Raw genomic sequence first — 21,957 nt, 5'->3', positions numbered from 1 at the left:
TGGTGCCACTTCCTGTCAGCAAAGAACAGGAAACTGAGGCTACAATTCACACAGGATCACCAAAATTGGACAGACAGATTGGAAAAACGTTGCCTGGTCTGATGAGTCTCAATTTCTGATGTGACATTCGCATGGTCGGGTCAAAATTTGGCGCCAACAACATGAAAGCATGAATCCATCCTGCCTTGGTTTGGGCTGGTGATGGTGGTGTAATTGTGGGGGGGGGTGTTTTCTTGGCACACTTTGGGCCCATTAGTACCAATTGAGCATCGTGTCAACGTCACAGCCTACATGAGTATAGCTGCTGACCATGTCCATCCCTTTATGAACACAGTGTCTCCATCTTCTGATGACTGCTTTCAGCAGAATAATGCGCCATGTCATAAAGCGTGAATCATCTCAGACTGGTTTCTTGAACAAGACATTGAGTTTCCTGTACTCAAATGGCCTCCACAGTCAGCAGATCTCAATCCAATAGAGCACCTTTGAGAAGTGGTGGAACTGGAGATTCCCTTTATGGATGTGCAGCCGACAAATCTGCAGCAACTGTGTGATGCTATCGTGTCAATATGGAGCAAAATTTCTGCGGAATATTTCCAGCACCTTGTTGAATCTGTACCACGAAGGATTAAGGCAGTTCTGAAGGCAAAGGGCACTAGTAAGGTGTACCTAATAAAGTGGCCGGTGAGTGTATATAATATTTAATTAGTTCATAATTATTTAATAGCTTTTTTTTATAATTAAAAAATCAAATAACTAAATAAATACTGCTATACTTTCATAAAAAAACTGGTCAGGTTCTACAAAATATGATGCAGCACAACTGTTTTCAACTGTTTGATGTTTTTTTAATTATTATCAAACTAATAAAGCGTTTTTAAAAACTGCATCTTTACCTTAGTATTACCCTAGTAACTACCCAAGTATTTTATTAGCATTAGCTTATATACACACATGGAATATACAGATTAAAACGCTGATTTCCACCCTCACCTATACAGCTGCTTCCTCTTTTCTCCTTTGCTGGGCGGGCCCAGCTGATCTTGGTCCAATGACAGCCAAGCAAAAAAGCTGAAGGCGGAGCCTGGCCAGCGGAGGATAGTAGGCACCGCGATGCCAGCCATGGGTGGTGACAGATCAAAATACTGCATGGCACTTTCCAAACCCTGTTTGCGCACCATCCCCAGCAGTGAACACAGCACCGGTCCCACATACGGGTGAGCGCGGCCCGGCTCGTCCTGACGCAGGAGCCTCAGAAGAAGCTGGAGCTCGGAGGAACTGAGCGACTGACTGCCCAGAGAGCCCAGCAGAGCCACCAGACTCTCGGCACAGGCCCGGTGCAGCCGCTGGTGTCTCTCCAGAGCCGACAGCACCACAGCAGTCATGCAGGAGTTGACGCAGGTGGCTCGCGTGCGCCGGTTCAGACCGCAGATACGCCGGAGCCAGTCGGCGGTGAAGATCTGCAGCTCGGCAGAGTCCAGCTCTGGGAGCCACTGGATCAGGAGCAGCAGAGGATCCACGTTACTGATGCCCAGCAGGCCGACAGACGAATGCTCTCCTTCAACAGCCTGATGAACATGAGGATGAAGAGAGAGAAAGTCTGATGGTGAGATGTCCACTGAGAATGACAAAAATGCTATTGCATACTGTGGCTGACATGTTATCAGAGTTATAAAAGTCTGCTAATACCACGTGGAAACCAGCAATTTCATGGCACCAAAAAAAGTAAATCATGCTAGAAACATGTTAGCAATGTACTAAATAATCATGCTAGTAGCCTGCTTTCAATACTATAACATGGTAAATTGTGATATACAGTTTCTAAATTAAATTAAAATGTTTCTAAATTCAATTAAAAGCATGTAAACAACCTGAATTTTACTAAACCAAGCAAAACACTTGTGGTCGTCAGTATGCTAATCATGACAACATATAGCATCGTGTTAAATCATGCTAGAAATGTGATAGTAACAAGCTAAAATGTAAACAGTGCACCAAATAATGTTCTCAATATGCTAAAACTTGTTCAACCATGCTGGAAAATTGCAAGCAATGCAAAAAATATAACAGCATTTTGTTAAATAATGCCAACAACATGCTAAAACCCGCCAGCCATGAGTTAAAACATGTTAACAGCATGCTAATCATGCTCAAACATGCTGATAGCATGCTAAATGTTAAAATGTACGAGTACAAAAATGTTATTACACTTGCATCATATTTGTTTATTACTGTATATATGCTTTGAAACGACCTGCAATGCATATAACACTAAATAGACCCTTTTCACATGACGTCACATGGTGTCCGGTTTCACTCCAAGCAGTGTATCATCACTTCCGCCTACACAGAACCCCCATTGATAACTCACCCAGTCAGCTGTATATTTACTACAGAAACAGTTAGATGATGACCACGACTGTTTTCTGCTGTCTGCATTCAAGGTGAGGCATCTGACATCTAAAAAATCTTACAGATCATCCAGATTTCTGCTTGAACCGAGAAAATGGGACTTTCAATAGAGTGCATTGCTTTGTGTTGCTGACTTTACTGCAGATGAAGTTGGTATGCATCTGTCAGCATTTGTCAAATAAAGATTTCAGATGTTTACACGGCTGCTGGACAGTTTTTATGTCAAATTTATTTCATTTGTGTGTCTTGAAGAATAAGTATGATATAAAACTGGGTGTTTTACTGTTGTTTTTACAGTGGACAGCTGATTCACAAACATATTCACAGGGCTTGGAGAGAACCTGCAAAGGAGGACTTACTTCAAATATTGACGATAATAACAAAAAATAAAGTTACAAGAGCTTAAAGGGTCACGAAACACTAAAACACATTTTTTGAGCTGTTGACAGTCGTATATGTGTCCCACACTGCTCAAAACACTATTAGGACACCTATATTTCACTAAAAAGTGTAAATTGGTTGTTTTTGCGTTATTTCAAGCAAATTCGTACTTCCGGTTTGAAACTAATTTTTGAAGCTGCGTCACGGTCATGACATAATAGCGTGTATTCCAGTGTGCAGACTGGACGCCTGTGCCAGAGTGTGTCTTATTACGTCTTACAGTGTGCTGCATTAATGCATGAGTAAGGCTTGGTTCAAACCAATCAGCGCGCTCTATTGTGCAACTTCATTAATATTCATTACTATCACAGTGTTTACACGACAGAGACGCCACGTTGTGTTGGCAAAACAAGCGTGAAGTTTTGCTTTTATAGTTTGCTGCAGTTAAGTTTTGTTTTCATTTTCTCTCTGTGAGAGCGCAGCTGGACTCATGTGTGGATTAACAGTGTACGCGACGCTCGACAACAATAACTTACGTGTTTAAGGAGGATTATTGTTTACCTGAGAGCTGTTCTCATCTGCAAACGCTGAGATCCGGATTCGCTTGAATGCCCCTCTTAATAAAGACGCGGCTCTAGTTGCTGGTGATTGTCCTGTCTCTACAGATTTGGTAAGTGAGCGACCAGTGCTCTTTGTTTATTCAGTTTGTTCGTATCGATAGTGTAAACATGTTAGCACTTCATCCAAACTTTAACCTCGTGTAGGATCTTCACCGCATTTTGTGACCGGAATAACACACGCGGCTTTCTGACACTATCTGCCGTGTGCATCTAAGTTTCGGGGAAATGCTGAGTGTTTTTTCTCTCATTCGCCGTGCGGTATCAAACATTGCATGAAAAATACACGCTTAGAGCAGATCCTCGAATCAAATATCTCGTTTATCGCGAGGGACATGAATGAATTCCCTGAATGAAAGAGCCAAACTACAGTTAAAGTCCACCATTTAATAATTTGGCAAATAATTCGACTACAGATGTCCATGTAAACACAGTCTCTTTCTCCCCTGTTGGGTGTGTGTTTTGACTCTGAAAGTCAGCGCGCCCAAATAGACACTCCCACACCAAGCCTCTTTTCTTTCTCCGACACTCCCCCCTAAACAAAGCTGGACACGCCCACTTTTCTGACTTTTTTCCAAAGCAGAGGTGTGAAAACACCCTGCTGAAACAAGGGGGTTTCATGGCCCTTTAAAGTGCTTTAAAAAAACTAGTAAACTGAGACTGAGATAGACTCTCTACAATGAGCATGCTTTGCACCATTTTCTTAAAAGTACTATGCCAAATAAAGAGTTTTCTTCTAAACAATAACAAGTGCTTAAAGTGCTTAAAGGTTCAGGACACCCTGGAGAACGCTTTTTTTATATTAACAGATTTGTGTGTGTTGAGCATCAGTTAAGACAATGTTAGCACCTGTCAGCTTTAATTGTGGGGAAAACTGGATCATTTTGAGCTTGTCAGCTAATTTCAGCTTCCGGGTTTAAAATGATTTTTGGGGCGGGATCTAAATCGGCGACGTAGCGCAGTACTGCAAGTGTAATGATGACGCCTCGGTTTCTCATTATTATTCAAGGCGGAGTTTTCTTATCCTATGAGTAGAGCCGGCTGCTTAATTATTCATCAGACCTGCCAGAGTCAAGCCCGAGCTGTGACACACGTCACGGACCCACGGCAGTATTTAGCCGTTCATGATGGCTCGTATGTGTTTGTTTCCATGATCCACGGGGTTTGTTGCATGTTTTCCCCCGCGATCTTGTCAGGGCCGATCATACAGCAAAGCTGTGTGTGTGCTGCTAGCATTTTTGTCGGGAGAACAGTGCGAGAATTAGAGAATGGCGAACGCTGTCTTTTATCAGGAGTTCGTTCACATTCAGACACATCACTGTGCTGCTGTGTTTTGCACGCCCACTCCTGCCCGATGCTCGCAGAGCTTCACGCCCATTAATCATGCATCTTTTGAAAAAATTCTGAAGTAGACTTTAACCGAAAGTGGGGGGTGTCATGGCCCTTTAAATAACAAGTGCTAAGGCCAGACCTTTTTCCTCTAATGACTGCACAGTTGGCAAAGAGGATGCTGGTAACTTGTCTCCACTCCAAGACTACTCCATGCCCAATACTTTAATAGTCCTAAATAATAATGTGCAATGTTATTATTTTCAGCAGCAAGTTTTCCAGAGAAGCGTGCCATTCATTCAAAGGGTAAACCGGAACTAAAAATACACTCAAATAGGGGGAAGTGAAGTGTCGTCATTATGAAAAGGGTCAATGGGATATCATCTAAAAGTGACTGAAGTGTTCACCTACCATGTTCATAAGTTCCTTCAACAGGTGTCTGGATGGTTGACCCAGCGACACCAGCACCTCATACAAGTGAGTGTAGCCAATTCGCTCCTTAAACACTTCCTACAAGACAACAAGAATCCTTATTCATTTACTAATCGGTTTGCATTTACCAATTCCACTCTCTCAATATTTTGAAGGATCTAAAAGAGGTGTGCTAAGAATGAAATCTGCTTCCACATCTGGATCCTCTAAGAGGAATTCTCTCTGCACAGTTTAATGAGGGATCCTCTGATTACAACAAACCTTTGCAGCAGGTGACTTGAGCATCACCGTCGTGAGCGTTTTGATCGTCGCCACGGCAAGAGAGTCCAGCCTCCCTTGGAACACCTGATTGGAGGAAAAGAGCGTCAATCAAAAGCTACAGCCAATGATTGAAGACTACAGCATGTGGCCTGTTCTATTCCTGCCATATCTGTTCACTTTGCCATGCAAATGATGAGCGAAAAGCCACGATGAGGATCTTCCTTCATTACAGGAACCATGCTTACAGGTACATGAACAGGCAGGAGTAGAATCAAGCAATTTCAAATGTTGATCGTATGTGTGAAAGTGTTTGAGGTCTGAGCCGAGGATGGCATGAGTGCTCAGATCTGAAACTGTAATGACTCTCCCCAACACCAAATACACACACTTTATATACAGTACATGGGTAGTTGACAAAAAGCTTTTGTTTGGTTTTTGAAGAAAACTAAAATTATTTTGATGAGGTTTGAGATCTGATGTTTGAGAATTGTTTTCACTTTTACTGTACTGAACACTGTAAAACACCTGTAAATGAGCAGTTTTCCATATGTTGTGATTCATGTTATTATTATATTTCCCCATTTATTTATGCTTTTGAGTTGCATTGTGGGACCATGATCTTTTCCTTCAACATCTTTTATCCTTGAAAAATTCAGTGACTTTTTCAATAGTTTAAAGCAGGGGTTCTCAAACTGTGGTACGTGTACCACTAGTGGTACGCGGGCTTACTTCTAGTGGTACGCTGAGGAATCACTGAGTGATGAAAGAAAAAAGGAATATAATTTGAATTATTTGATGTGTACGATAACACTAATGGGATCAGCACTGGCTGTTCTCTAAAGTCTACGATCAAAGCGATGTGCTTAGAACGTTTACTTAAGTGCATCGCGTCATCAGCTGCTAAAAATCAATCCAAATGACGCAGAACTAGAGAAAGAGGTGTGTGGTGTTTGCAGAGCAGATACGCGCTAGAGCAGTGGTCCCCAACACTCGAGTCAAAGACCGGCACCATTATATAGATCAATTGGTAACGAGCTGCACAAAAAAATTATTAATTATTTCCGTTTTATTCATAATCAGAGTCTGAACAATCATTTATTTTGAAAAATCTTTTATTTTAAAAAAAATGACCGTAATCTCTACTTACGTCTCGGTCACTTGAGCATCAAAATTTAACCCCGGGGCTAATAAAATCAGTAAGAACTGCAGCACGACGCGCTTGCGTATTCCAGGCTTGCCAAGTTGAAAACATCGTAACTTTTCAGAATCCCGCACCGCGAGCCACGTGACAAGAACAGCTTCATATTTAGTATGCAAACACAGAACACCCAAACACTGCAGTGCTTTTTAATTTCTCCATCAATAAAACTTGTATCAGAGTTCAGCAATGTTTGTCAGCTTGACATCCTCTAGAAAAACGGGTTCCCTACCAATCTACATACAAGTTAATGTTTACATTTCAAAAAGTTTTACAAATATGTACATACAACATATATTTCAAAGTTAATCAAAAATTGTATAAATATGAATATGCCTCAAAATGTGCAGAACTGTAGCTGCTTAGTTTGGCCAACTGCGCTAGTCTATTTCAATAGTGGTCATTATGGTGGTACTTGGAGAGACAATCTTTTTTGAGGTGGTACTTGGTGAGAAAAGCTTGAGAACCACTGGTTTAAAGTGATATATTGTCTGGGTTGGTGTTGTATATTACGCTACAAAATCGTGTAATAAACTGCCAGTACATTTACTGTTATTTTACAGACTATCCCTTTATTAATCGGGGGTCGCCACAGCGGAATGAACCGCCAACTTATCCAGCACATGTTTTACGCAACGGATGCCCTTCCAGCAGCAACCCATCACTGGGAAACATTAAACACACTTATTCATAGACATCTGCCTCGCATTATTTGTTAACTTGGTTTTATTTTATTATAATCTTCTTTTTTTTATTTATTTTAATTTATTTATTTATTCACCTTTTTTTATCAATATGTTATTTGTATTTATATATTTTGTTTCTATTATTATTTCTGTAAGGGTTGTTTGATATGTTTGTAAAATGGAAAAACGTTAAATAAATCATAAAAAAAAAAACACACACACACTTATTCACAAACATACTTTATGCTATGGACAATTTTAAACTTACCCAATTTACCTATGCCACATGTGTTTGAACTGTGGGGGAAACTCGTGCTAACATGGAGAGAACATGTAAACTCAGAAATACCAACTGACCCAGCTGAGGCTCGGATCATTTTACAGACTTATTTCTTTATATATTACATCATAACAATTAATTCTGGAAGACTAATTCTCCCAGAATATTAAAATCAACTGTAGGAGGTAGATCTTTCGGTAACACTTTAGATTAACTATCCGTTATAACTAGTTAACAGTCCATTAATAAACTGTTAGTTAATGAGTTTTAAATGACTTGTTAAATGAAAGTTAATAGTTTGTTAATTTTTTATACCTGTGCCTTATACCTGAAAACTTAATGACAACTGCGCTGGAGCATGGTATAAGGCAACTGTGCCAAGTGTGAGTACATCCTTAATTTATAAGAGCTGTAATTTATTGAACTACAGTTGCGATGGTTACACTACAGGACGGTTTTGAGATTAGCCTCAAAAGTGTAATAAATATAATAATAACAAAGCAGTTTACATAACACAATGTCTGTGGAAAACAAAAACACCTAATTACCACATTTTTAATGATCTCAAAACTAATTATATTCATTTTTGTCATGTCTGACATGTTAAACTGCAACATCACGTCAACAACCCACATACACTGACAATACACCCCATCCACACCCATAAAAAATCTGTCCAGCCATGCCTTGTCAAGACACTCCTGATTGGCTGCAAAAATCACATGACACTCAGTCGTTGCAATTGGCTTTTTCGTTAGACGTTAAAATGACACAGGCTGGCTGGAGAGTGACAACACTGAGCATCAATGAACATGAAATCAAGGAGGTTTTTTTCAGTACAGCGCTAAACACACACACACTGCTATAGTGATAATCTCAAAAACTGCTGAAGTCACAGATTCCAGCCCTATTACCAAACCACCAGAGGAAAGGCCAAGGGGAACCGGAGGGAAACAAGCAAAGCAAAATAAACAGAATGACATGATTACTCAAAGCATGACTGGATAAATAAACTGAAGACCACTCCATGACTAGCTCACACATTCACCAGCACTTTAAATGCAGAAATTGACTGCGGACAGGAAATACTGGATGCTTTATAAAACAGGGGCGGCCACTTAAAAGTAAAAATGATAAATATTTCTCCAAATGAATGGGATTTGTGCATTTATGAATTGTATTTCGAATTTATGAATTGTATTTGTGTATTTATCAATTGTGCATTGACTTTATGTATTGTATTTGAACTGTGTTTTGAATCTACAAACTGTATTTGTGTATTTATGAACTGTGCATTGAATTTACGACTTGTATGTGTAGTTATGAATTGTATTTGCATATTTACGAATTGTATTTGTGTATTTACGAATTGTATTTGAGTTTTTATGAACTGATTTGTGTATTTACGAATTGTATTTTTGTATTTTTCAACTGTATTTGTGTATATACAAATTGTATTTTTGTTTTTATGAATTGATTTTGTGCATTCATGAACTGCTTTTAAGCTACGAATTTTATTTGTGTATTTACGAATTGTATTTGTGTATACATGAACTGTGTTTTGAATTTACCAATTATATTTGTGTATTTACAAATTTTATTTGTGTATTTATGAACTCTTTTGAAGTTACGAATTGTATTTGTGCATTTACGAATTGTATTTGTGTATTTATGAATGGTTTTGAATTCATGAATTGTATTTGTGTATTTACAAATTGTATTTATGTATTTATGAATTGTATTAGTGTATTCATGAACTGTGTTTTGAATTTATGAATTGTATTTGTGCATTTACAAATTGTATTTGTGTATTTATCAACTGTGTTTTGAATTTACGAATTGTATTTGTGTATTTATGAACTCTTTTGAAGTTACGAATTGTATTTGTGTATTTACGAATTGTATTTTTGTATTTACAAATTGTATTTGTGCATTTATGAACTGTGTTTTAAAGTTACGAATTGTATGTGTATTTACGAATTGGATTTGTGCATTTATGAACTGTGTTTTAAAGTTACGAATTGTATGAGTATTTACGAATAGTATTTGTGTATTTATGAACTCTTTTGAAGTTACGAATTGTATTTGTGTATTTACGAATTGCATTTTTGTATTTACGAATTGCATTTGATTTTTTTACAAATTGTATTTGTGTATTTACGAATTGAATTTTTGCATTCATGAATTGATTTTGTGCATTTATAAACTGTGTTTTGAAGTTCCGAATTGAATTGTGTATTTATATAATATAATATAATATAATATAATATAATATAATATAATATAATATAATATAATATAATATAATATAATATAAAATAATATAATATAAAATAATATAATATAAATACAATATAATATAATATAAAATAATATAATATAAATACAATACAATATAATATAAATACAATACAATATAATATAAAATAAAATAATATAATATAATATAATATAATATAATATAATATAATATAATATAATATAATATAATAATATAACATTTATTTAATTGTGCCTAAAAATTATGTAAGTTCAGAGAAAAGAAATCACAAATAAATAAAATTAGGAAAAAATCCTATATAATCAGCAAACTGTATATGTCACCCACCCCTACAAGCATGGTTTATATGTAATTTCGCAACTCAGAGTAAACCTGGTGAGGTAATAGAGAGAGAGGAGGCGTGGTCTTGTCTTGGAGTGGTCATGTGGGCGGCGGGGCAGGAGGCGTGGCGAGCAGGAGCAACAGGCAACAGGTAGGTGGTACCTGAATCTCACTCTCTCCTGTCAGTAACCTGTTGGTTAAATCTTTCTGGTCCTTGTCTGCAGTTGTGCACCTAGCGTTAACCAGCTGCCGGACGACCGCAGCAAGCACAGACGGTCAGATGAGAGGAAAGTGCAGAGGGTTAAGGTTAAAAAGGTAGGAGGTCAAAGGTCATGATCCTACGTGCCTAAGTGTTCTGTCACTAAAGGACAGAGACATGCATGGAGAGAAGGCAGATACATGTACATGCTGTAAAGTGGTCACTAAAGAAGCACGGTGAAGTTTATTTGCAACAAACATATAGTGACAGTTAAAGGAACACTCCACTTCTTTTGGATTTGACAGCTCCCCTAGAGTTAAACTGTTGAGTTTTACCTTTATTAAATCTATTGAGCCAATTTCTGAAGCCGCCTTTTTAATGCACATAACAAGCGACAGACTGGAAGCCATTCATTTCCAATGGAAAGTAATCTGAGAGCCGAGTTCTGATCATCTCCGCACGCAGAAAATTCGGATCCGATTTGAGTTGCAGATCTATTACAATATTTGAACTCCTGCAACTAGACCATATGTAACAGTCGACCGAATGTGATGTATTCCAGTGTTGTCCAAGCAGATCCGTGCCCGCGAGATGAAAAATAGGATTTTTTTCGTAATTTTTTGAATCCGAAAATATATCAATATTAAAAAATCTTTTCATAAATGAGTAATAAAAAATATAATTTTTTAATGTTTATTATATGTATGTGTATTTAATAATAATTATTTATTTATAATTATATGTATGTATATATATATATATATATATATATATATATATATATATATATATATATATATATATATATATATATATGTATGTATGTGTATGTGTGTGTGTGTGTGTGTGTGTGTGTGTGTATATTTATATATATATATATATATTTATATATATATATATATATATATATATATATATATATATATATATATATATATATATATATATATATATATATATATATAATTTTATTCTTTTTGGGAGGGGGAGCTGTGCCCCAGTAGAGCTTTATGTCTAGCAATGCCCCTGGTCTTCACATTTCCTACAAAGTTTTTAGAAATCTATAAGTTTCTAGTATTCATTCATTCATTTATTCATTCATTCATACAACCCTAATGAACGCATGGAGAATAAAGGCTCTTGCTTTTGCCCTCCTTTATTTCAGACACCGTGAGAATCAGCTTCTTTCCTATAGTGCGCGACAAAACGGAAAATTCTGTGCGACTGCCACAAGGGGGCGTATTCCGACAGTCGGTCCAAATGTCGTGTGCAGTGGAAAGGCAGCTCAAGTCTGGCGGAAGCACTTTCAGCTTAACTTAGCATTCATTCATTTTCCTTCATCTCAGTCCCTTTACTTATCAGGGATACCACAGCAGAATGAACCAGCAACTTATCCAGCATATGTTTTACGCTTAACCATTGAATTGAATTACCCTCTAGCAGCTCACTCCAAAAAAATGTAGAAAGCTTAAGATCATTTTCCTATTTAAAGTTTTTTTTTTCTGTGCTGATTTGGCTAGGAACTATACTCTCATTCTGGCATAATAATCAAGGAACTTTGCTGCCAAACCACGGCTGCAGCAGGCGCAAGGATATTACAAAGTTCCTTGATTATCACGCCAGAATGACAGTATAGTTCTATTACACATAGGCCTACAAAATAGCAACTTTTCCTTTTCTGTATGTCTTAGTACACCACATAAATACAAAAGAGTCAAGCTTTAAATAGAAACATTATTAAAACTCTTTTTTTGAGGCAGATGCTAATGGTCTAATCCGATTCAATGATTTATGCTAAGCTAAGCTAAAAGTGCTCTCAACGGACCCGAAGATCATCTGAAGGGATTCAAAAATGGCAAAACTCAACTATTTAACTCTTGGGGAGCTGTAAAATTAGCCCATTTCCAGAAAAATATAGGATGTTCCTTTAAAAAAAATAGTGTTAACACACAACACACTGTTCTTTAAAGGCAAAAGAAAACAAATGCATTATTGTAAACATTTACACAAGAAACTGATCGACGAGGTGAATTCTCTCATGTGCAAAAACACACGGAAAATCCTGCAACTGAACACACAGTCAGTTAAACGACAATGAACTAATCTAGCTTTAGATTCAGACAGGATCTAAAACACACACTGTACGCAAGAGAGAAGGTCATTCTGCAAATATCCTTCAGCGTCAACAGAGCTCAATGGCAGAGCTTTGGAGGAATCCAGTTCAAAATCCCAACTCAATTTTCAGGATAATTTCATAATAGATCTATCATCTATCTATCTTTGAAGTTGCTTACTAATAATCACATTTAAATCATTAATACATTCCTACACTGTTTACTTTTTGGGAGTAATGATTTACAGTACAATTATATAAAATCAGAAATAAACATTTTACAGGCAAACTAAGGTTAAATGCATTTAAAAACAAACAAACAAACAAAAAAATAGTCTTTACTTTATATCTATAAAGAATGCTTTGGAACAATGGGGCTCATTTCTGAACTCTATATTTACTCTATAATTAACAGATTAAATCCACACGCACCATGATCATGGAATGTAGTGTATGTAGAGCTGCTTACCTTACTGTTCTGCAGGAGTCGGGTCAGATGCTCGAAGCAGTTACTGTTGAGGAAGATGGCCTGCAGAACGGGCCGGTCACTGCACTCAAACATGTCCTGAATGGTTTCTAAATACAACACATTACACGATTCAAAATAGGACCTGAGAACAGGTGATTAAACAGGTCAAGACATGGATTATAGTTTTTTAATGATGGGTACATGCATAAAAAATAATTAAAATAAAATAAAGGTTTAAAAAAACTAATAAAATAAAATAAATAAAATATAAAAGTATAAATAAAAATAAAACAGAACAATGAAATAATAAAATGTAATAAAATAACAAAAATAATAAAAAATTAATAAAAACAAAACAATAAAATAAAATCAATTTAAAATAGATAAAAACTTAATAAATAAAAATATACTGTATAAATATAAAATAAAGAATAAAGAATACACAAATATAAAAAAATAAATAAAAAATATAAAATGAATAAATAAACAAATATACAAAATAATAAATTAAAATATAAAAAATAATGTAAAAAATATAAATAAAATAATAAAAGATAAATTAAAAATAAATGAAATCAGAACAATAAAATAATAAAATTTAATAAAATAAAAAGAAAATGTAAAATAAATAAAAACAAAACAATAAAATGAATAAATTTACAATCAAAATAAATTTTAAATAAATAAAATAAAATATACTGTATAAAAAATAAAATAAAAATAAACAAATATAAAAAATAATAAATTAAAATATAAAAAATAAATAAAAAAATGAAACAATAAAATAATAAAAATTTATAAAATTAAAAAAATTACAAATAAATAAAAACAAAAAATAAAAAAATACAAATTCAATTTAAATGAAAACAAATAATAAAAATAAATAAAAATAAATAAAATAAAAAATTTATTATTTGGCCGGTTCATTTTAAGTGAGTGATGTATTACTATTACTATTATAATTTTAAACTTTCATTTACACCTCTAAAAGATTGGTTTGTCCACGGCCTTTTGCAAAAAGTAAAACAACTGAAGTTCAGTGTAGAATGACAAATTATGAGTTCTTTTACTTTTGATGTCATCCATTAGGTGTCTTAATGCCAGTCAGCGGACCTTAGGCTGAAATGATGAATAACTATTCTGTTGATATCTTGCTCTACGGCTAACAAAAGCTTTTGCCCATTGATACCTTAATTAAAAACTGTAAATAATTTAGTTGTTCTTCAAAATGACATATCCTGGATCAACTGACCGAGCATGTTGACTTGTAACGCCACAAAGCGGCTCTCCCAGTGGCGTGAGCGTGGTGGTGCCGGTCGACCTTTGACCTGTGCAGCAGCAGCGGGGTCAGAGTTCAGCAGTTTAAAGTAGCTCTCCAGCACAGAGCTGATCTCCACCTGTCTCTGGTCAGAGCTGCTGGCCAGGAGTCGGTGCACAACCTCCCTCAAACAGCCCAGAGTCAACAGAGCCTTGCGGTCCGGAGCCTCACTGTCCCAGTCCTCTCCATCTCCACCACCGCTCAGACACTCGCCGGCTCCCAATACGCCCATCAGCACCTCCATGGTGGCCGGAGAGATGGCCAGCAGAGCATTGCGCTGACCACAGAGAAGATCGTGTGAAAAGAGGCACAGTGAAAAAGAGGGAGAGAGATTTATTGTGACTTTAGTCTGTTTTATGTTTCAAACTGAGCAGCAAAGTTTTGGATAATGGAACCAGTTTTTCATTGACTGCATTTAAACATTTTATTTTGTTTACCTATTTCTGTTATTTTGTTTATATGATGAAAAATGACTAACATAAAACATAACATATAATATCTACAACATAACAAACAAAAAGCATGAAATGAAACATCAAGTAAAAACATAACATAAAACTAAAATAAAATAAAACAAAAATATAAACAAAATAAAACATAACATAAAACATAAACAAAACAAAATTACATATAAAACATAAATTAAAACATGAAATAAAAAAGCATAAAATAAAACAAAATAAAACATAACATATAATAAAAATAAAATAAAATAAATAAAACATTAAGAAAATAAAACTTAAAATAAAACAAAAAGCATAAAATAAAACAAACATAAAATAAAACAAAAATAAAATAAAAATATAGCAAACAAAATAAAACATAACTTAAAATAAAGCATAAAACATAAAAAACTAAATAAAATAAAACATAAACATAAAATAAAAAATAACATAAAACAAATAGCATAAAATAAAACATGCAAATAAAATAAAATAAAAACACAATAAAATGTTAACTAAATAAAACATAATAAATCAAAAAGCATACAATAAAACAAAATAAAACAAAACATAATACAAAAATAAAATAACATAAAATAAAACAAAAAACAACATAAAACAAAAAAAAAATATTAATAATATATATATATATATATATATATACACATCCTCATTTTCTGTATAATTTGTAAATGAAACAAGGTTATTGTTGTAAAATGTTGTAAAATGTTGTATTTCAATGTGTACAAACTGAAAACAAAAAAAAGTATTATGGAAAAAAAATTCTTGCATTTATTTAAATACAAAGTTGTTATTAGAAGAAATATTGTGGAAAACAAAGGCATTCAGGTACCGCCCACATGTTGCTTCCACTCGCCATCCCTCCTGCCCCACCCCCCTATGATCACTCCAAGACAAGACTACATCCCCTTTCTCACTTACCTCTCAACATGATTACTCTGAGTTACTAAATAAACTATAATAGCAAACTCGGTTTTTATATGTGTTTTGGTGCTGAGGATCTGAGCTCACCTGTCCACCCGCGACGATGGCTCCAAACAGATGCAAAAGGCAACATTTAAGACTGTCTTTCAGATGCTCGCTCTCCTGAAAACATTCTGAAAAGCACACACACACATAAATAATGAGCACATGTCTGGGCTTTATGCAAATATAGTGGCAAAAACAGCCTTTTCTTTTCATCTCTCTTTCGGTTTCACTTTACTGTCCTCTGTCTGTACACTACAGAATATATAGAGCTACGGTTTTTATTTTTCACACATTCATCACTGTGGTGGAAAGCACCAAAATCCTTTAAGGGATAGTTAGGCCCACACGGAATCTGTGCGGGTAGAAATGCACAGATGTTTAGCCCATCATTAATTCTTCTGAACTGGAATAGCCCTCACCCTCCTTCTCACACTTGTTGGATAAGAAATGTTCTATATTTTATGAAATTTGAACAAATTAGGTACTCTCTTCACCAACCTAGCACTATTTTTATTAAATTGTGGGAACCCCTTCGCAAACATGTCCAAACTCTTCAGGTTGACCCGGCTCCTTCTGATTGAGTCCCTCCCCCCCAATGCCCAGCTTTTACGGGAAACTTTTTCTGGTCAACACATCGTAGACTTGTTTTTTCTGTATACAAGATTGCACTAGTGTTGGTGTTTTTTATTTATTTATTTATTTTTATTACTATTATTTTTTTGTTGTTATTTTTATTATTATTATTATTATTTGCTCAAAATACTCCAGTGTATTTGCTTATTGTTACATGTTTATTTCTTTGTATATTTTTGTAATGTTTCACAATGTATAAATAAACCATTAATAAAAAAAAGAATTCATCGATTTCAAATTTTAATTGAGATGATTTTGCAGGGCAGTGCATCTGCATGTCACATGAAAAACCAAATAGAAGTGTTGATAAACACAATGTAGGACAGATACAAGTTAAATAAACAATGCTTTATGGTTTTCTGTGGAGATTAATAGTATCCAGGCTCAGAAATCCAATAATTAAATATAAGATAACACTGTATAGTATTTATCTTTTAAATAAAGCCAATTATTCATTGTTAATAATGCAACGTTTTAATTTATTACCCCTAAATGGTGTACATTTACTTGAACTCTTACAAAGGCCTTAAAAATATGCAAATGAAAATCTTTCGTCTTTTAAAGTCTCAAAAATGCAATGAAATGAGTTTCCCAGTTATTATAATCCCAATTTACCATTGCAGATCCTTGGATGTGACTATTGCATATTCACACACTGCAATATTGACGTAAAAAGTAATATATTGTGCAGACCTATTCTACAGTACCTTTCTTTGTGTTCAACAGTGGAAAGAAACTCAAATGTGTTTGGAACAAGTTGATGACAGAATTAACATTTTTGGGTGAACTGTCCCTTTAATGCACAGGTACACTGATCAACACTTGTTGTATGTGTGTGTGTGGCTAATAAATGTGACAAATGGTGTGAATTTACAGCACAGAAACACTGAGTCTGCTTTGTTTCGAGAGCTCTGGTAATGTGCCATTGCTGAAGGCCAAAGGATAAAGCAGCAGATTTAATCAGTAAATAAACAAACCACATGCCCTATAGGGCTGATCCAGAAGCAGACTTACGGTAGAAGAAGGGCACAAACTCTACAGTGAGCGCCGCGGCTTTAAACTTCTGTCTGCTTCTTTCCGCAGTACTTAACTGCTGTCTGCAGGGGCAAACCAACACAAACCAGGGTAAACAGAGTCATTACACACACTTCACTTACTGTCAATATACAGTAATATCACACCGTCATGGAGCATGCCGTAGAGCAGCTTAATGACCTACAATTACTTGAAGCACAGGCTTATTTTTGGTGATAAATATATTCAATAAAGCCATAATAATTGCACTATTTAAAGTATTTCCTTGCTCATACAATTACATATTTTAATAACCTAACACTTTTGCATGACTTCACTGTTCTCTGCTGTCAGTTAATGGTCATATGAAAGACAGGTATACAAATATTAAATATTTCACATCTTTATCATTTTTTGAATATGTTATTATTTAAAACCTTCATATTTAATAATTATCATTTCTTTTCATCAACTTATGAACTGCACCAAATATTTCAGATTTAGTCTTTAGATACAGAACCTAATATTATTATTAATATAATTATTAATTGTTTACCAATATTTTTTACAACAAAATAATATTTATTATTTTTGCTTCATTGTTGTTATTGTTTATTATTATTATTATTATTAAATTATTATTAATAATAATAATAATAATATTATTATTACCACAACTATTACTATTATTTTCATTGTTGTTGTTGTTATTATCATCATCATCAATAATAATAATAATTATTGTTTTCATTATTATTATGATGAATATTACAGTTATTTATATTATTGTCATCATCATCATTATTATTATAAATATTAGTAGTAGTAGTAGTAATACAATTATTAATTGTTTGTCAATAATTGAAATATATATATATATATATATATTATTTGCTTTATTCAAGCCATTATTATTTTTATTATTATTATTACTACTACTACTACTATTATTATCATATTGTTACTAGTAGTAATAGTAGTAGTAGTAGTAGTAAGAGAAGTAGTATAACTATTATTATTAATATGTTAATATTGTTGTTGCTATCATCATCATCATCTTTTTTTATTATTATTACTATATTATTAATCTTAATCTTAATAATAATATTATTATTAGCAGTAGTAGTAGTTGTAGTAGTACTATAACTATTATTATTACTATTTTATTATTATTATTATTAATCTTAATCTTAATATTATTATTGAATTAGTAGTGGTATAATTAATATTATTACTCTTATTATTCTTCTCATTAATATTTTTTTAAATCACCATGAAAGATGCAAATTGTTAGATTTTTTTTCTATTTTTACATTTTTTTTTTTATTATTTAAGCATTTGATTAATTTTACTGTGCCTTTTTCTCAAGCCCCAATTACAAAAAAAAGCTTAAACAAATCAAGTTTAATATCTTAAGATTACTTCAATATAAGAAGAAGAATATAAATATTTATTACATTCATCATAACATATTACAAATAAATATGCTTTACAATATTTTTATAACTTTACAACAAAACGTTACGCTTAATAAAGGGGCCGTCTGAGCTCAAAAAAAAAAAACTTTATGAAATGACTCTAGCTCAATTTCTAGAGCCAAGTTACCTGTCCTCAAATAACCTTCAAAACACAAACAAACACACACATTTAGACATTTAGTAGAAGGAGAAACAGAACCTGTAGAACCAGATAGTGTGTGTATACCGGTCAAACACAGCTGCTTTTTTTGTGTTGATTTATTCCGTTTTGACTGTGCATGCACTCATTTCAGTGTGTCATGTTACTAAACAGCAGAAACCGGCTCTGGTTTGAACAATGTTTTAGGTTAGTCAGAAAATAGCATATAGCAACATATTTACCACTCAAACATAAACTTTCACACACCGATCCTTCATTACCGTGGTGTTGAATAACTGCATTAGCATTTCAGATAGCACACGCTGACAAATCATTTACAGCAGAACCATGTATTACTTGTTAAAAAAAAGTCAATGATTCACTCCTCAGTAAATGATTTTGATTTCCAAATTCAACAAGCTCCACAAACAACAGCAGTTTATTCTAGATTAGCAGCCTAAGAATGTTCAATTCGGCATGCATGAGGAAACTTCTGGATTAGCACATGCTTTAACAAAGAGATTAACAGTGCTTCCGGAGGCAACACAGTGGCTCAGTGGTTAGCACTGTCACCTCACAGCAAGAAGGTCGCTGGTTCAAGTCCCAGCTGGGTCAGTTGGCGTTTCTGTGTGGTGTTACCAATCAGAGGACGACCTGCTGAAGTGCTTCCATAAGAGTGCGCTATATGCATTAGATGTTCAGCTTATTAGCTTATTCTGTCAAAGAGGACTTCTGGAGATATTTGTGAAAAGCGGAGCTGTGGGATTAATTGTCGGTGCTTTTCTCACCCATGAATGCGATGCCTCCAGTTGTGGTAGGGATCATACAGACTCTCGCAGAAGGCCAGAGCGTGACGGACAAACTCTTCTGCTTGTGTCTGATCGGCCAGCTCCTTCTCTTTTGTCTTACTCTTCAGCTAAAGAGAGGGGAAAACGAGTTGTGGATCTACATCATGACTGAAGAAAAGGAAAAGAACACTGAAGAATGAAGGGAAAAGAGGAAGAAATAAGAAGAAAATTAAAGGGAAAGGTGTAAAAAAAGAAATTAAAACAAGAAAGGAAAAGAAATAGGTAGAGGAAATGGAAAATAGAAAGAGAAAAACCTGAAACAGAGAGGAACAAAAAAAAGAAAGGAAAGAAAAAAAAGTAAAAGAAGAAGAAGGGAAACGATGGTAAAACAAAGTGGAAGAGGAGTGCAAATAGGAAAATAAAGGAGTAAAAATATAATTAATAAAAAAGGAAAATAAGGAGAAAACAAAAAGGACAAGAAAACAAAAACATTTAAAGAGAAATTAAATAAAGAAAAAAGGAAGACAAGAAAATGAGAGGAAAAGTACAGAAAGGACAAGAGGAAAAGGAAAATAAGGTAAAGGAATAAAGAGAAAAATACCCAAAAGGAAATGTAGAGGGGAAATTAAATAAAAAGGGAAGGACAGGAAAAAGAGAGGAAAGCATGTAAAGAAAATAATGAGAAAATCAAGAGGAAGATCAGTGTAAATAGAAAAGGAGAAAGGAAAGGCAAGGAGTGAAAAAAAGAAGAAGAGAGGAGAATTACAAGAAAAAAAGAGAACTGACAGAGAAATTAAAGAAAAGACAGAAGAGGAAGATGACAGGAGTTGAAATAAGAGACGAAGAGCAGAGAAAAGGAAAAGAATGTAAAGTAAACAGATGAAATTAAAGTGGAAGTAGAAAAAAAATAGCCTGGAAGAAGAAAAGCACAGGCACAAAAAATGCTAAGAAAAATAGATTGAATTAATTAATTTATTAAATGGATGATCCAGAGGGTATTGTTAAGGCTTGGTTGTGTTTATAAGATGCAAAGCAACGTGTGCTCATGTTTTATTTGTAGAAAATCATGTTATTTTTTCCATACATATCACTTTGATTATATACAGCTACTCAGCTAACATGAAAAGACCGTCATATTTACTAGTTCCTCTGAAGATCCGCCCTCAATAGGCTCTGATTGGTCAGCTAACATGATGTGCTGTGATTCACATATCACCCCCCCACAATCACGCGATTTTGCGCTGTGTAAACACTGTCAGTCAGAAAAGCTGCTAGTTTGTGCTTGAATCTGACAGAAAATGACAAGAGGACATGAGACAAGCGGAACCTCATGCCTGTCAAAAGTGCCTTTCACATATTTGGAAAAAGCATGTTTAAGTATGAAGCGTTCACATATTTTTTGCGAGTTTGTTATGCGAGATGTATTAAGGCAGAGAAAGCCACCGCATAGAGAAACGCTGCAGCGCTGCTGAAGATTGTGGGTGTGTACAGCAGTTTGACGGATAAATATGAATTTGTAGCTAAATTTTTAGCAGTGCCAAACAGCATTTCCGGTTGTTTACATCCTTGTTTACGTCCTCGCTACAACATACCGTTAACGCTGGAATCTGTGCATATAATATTAACAAATAAAAACACTTACAGGTTGTGACTTACAATCCACAGCACCTGCAATTATGGTGGGAGGAGTTTTTAGCCGAATCCAGCACTGAACTGGAAGATTCTGGAAGTTCTCCTTTGTCAAATGCTAGCTGTATATTTTTTATAGTTCTATGGAACATGATTAAAATGAAACTGTAAGCACTTCTCGCTTTGTGTCGTGTCCTTTGGAAGCTCAAATAACAGAGGAAGCCCTGTGGAAATATCAGCGTTTGGATGCCATTTTAGTTTTCTCTGCTACATTACAGCACTACAGCGCCTATGGCCACAGCCTGTTGCTGCGCAGGGTAAATGCGCATGACCTGAAGCATTTGTGATCTTACTAGCACGAATGTATTTATGTTTTATTTTTTGTAGTCCCCAAATTCATTCGCTGTAGGCTTTGCTAAGCTAACTCTGTAAAAACCAATATCTCCCTTTGCATTGAACTGCATCCATCTGCGTCTTTCAGAGATGTTGTTTATGTTCACACAGCTACATTACACATAAAATAAAGTTTAAATGATATCGTAGTGG

At 34.6% G+C, this 21,957-nt stretch overlaps 1 protein-coding gene across 14 annotated transcripts in view; it reads right to left on the bottom strand.

The window, feature by feature from the left end:
* The window catches only part of nbeal1 (neurobeachin-like 1), a 117,621-nt gene that overhangs the window by 64,899 nt on the left and 30,765 nt on the right, over positions 1–21,957 (bottom strand). For 9 of the 14 annotated variants that reach the window (XR_015493013.1, XR_015493012.1, XR_015493014.1 and 6 more), the window contains 8 exons: positions 19,783–19,910; positions 17,378–17,460; positions 15,773–15,858; positions 14,232–14,574; positions 12,980–13,086; positions 5,433–5,516; positions 5,151–5,249; positions 994–1,568 (listed from right to left, as the gene is read on the bottom strand). Coding sequence is in view for 8 of the 14 variants with exons in the window: in XM_087256443.1 (XP_087112569.1) it covers positions 994–1,568; positions 5,151–5,249; positions 5,433–5,516; positions 12,980–13,086; positions 14,232–14,574; positions 15,773–15,858; positions 17,378–17,460; positions 19,783–19,910 (1,505 nt within the window). In the remaining 6 variants the exon portion in view is untranslated. Of the gene's footprint in view, positions 1–993; positions 1,569–5,150; positions 5,250–5,432; positions 5,517–10,360; positions 10,445–12,979; positions 13,087–14,231; positions 14,575–15,772; positions 15,859–17,377; positions 17,461–19,782; positions 19,911–21,957 lie in introns of all 14 variants that reach the window. The other 5 variants (XR_015493011.1, XM_087256441.1, XM_087256445.1 and 2 more) reach the window with 1 other exon arrangement.

The sequence above is a fragment of the Danio rerio genome, chromosome 6 (assembly GCF_052040795.2).
Source record: "Danio rerio strain M-AB ecotype USA chromosome 6, GRCz13ab, whole genome shotgun sequence".
In the NCBI taxonomy this organism is placed as follows: Eukaryota; Metazoa; Chordata; class Actinopteri; order Cypriniformes; family Danionidae; genus Danio; species Danio rerio.
The sequence above is the reverse complement of the archived record's forward strand: the minus strand, read 5'-3'. Positions and strand labels throughout refer to the sequence as shown.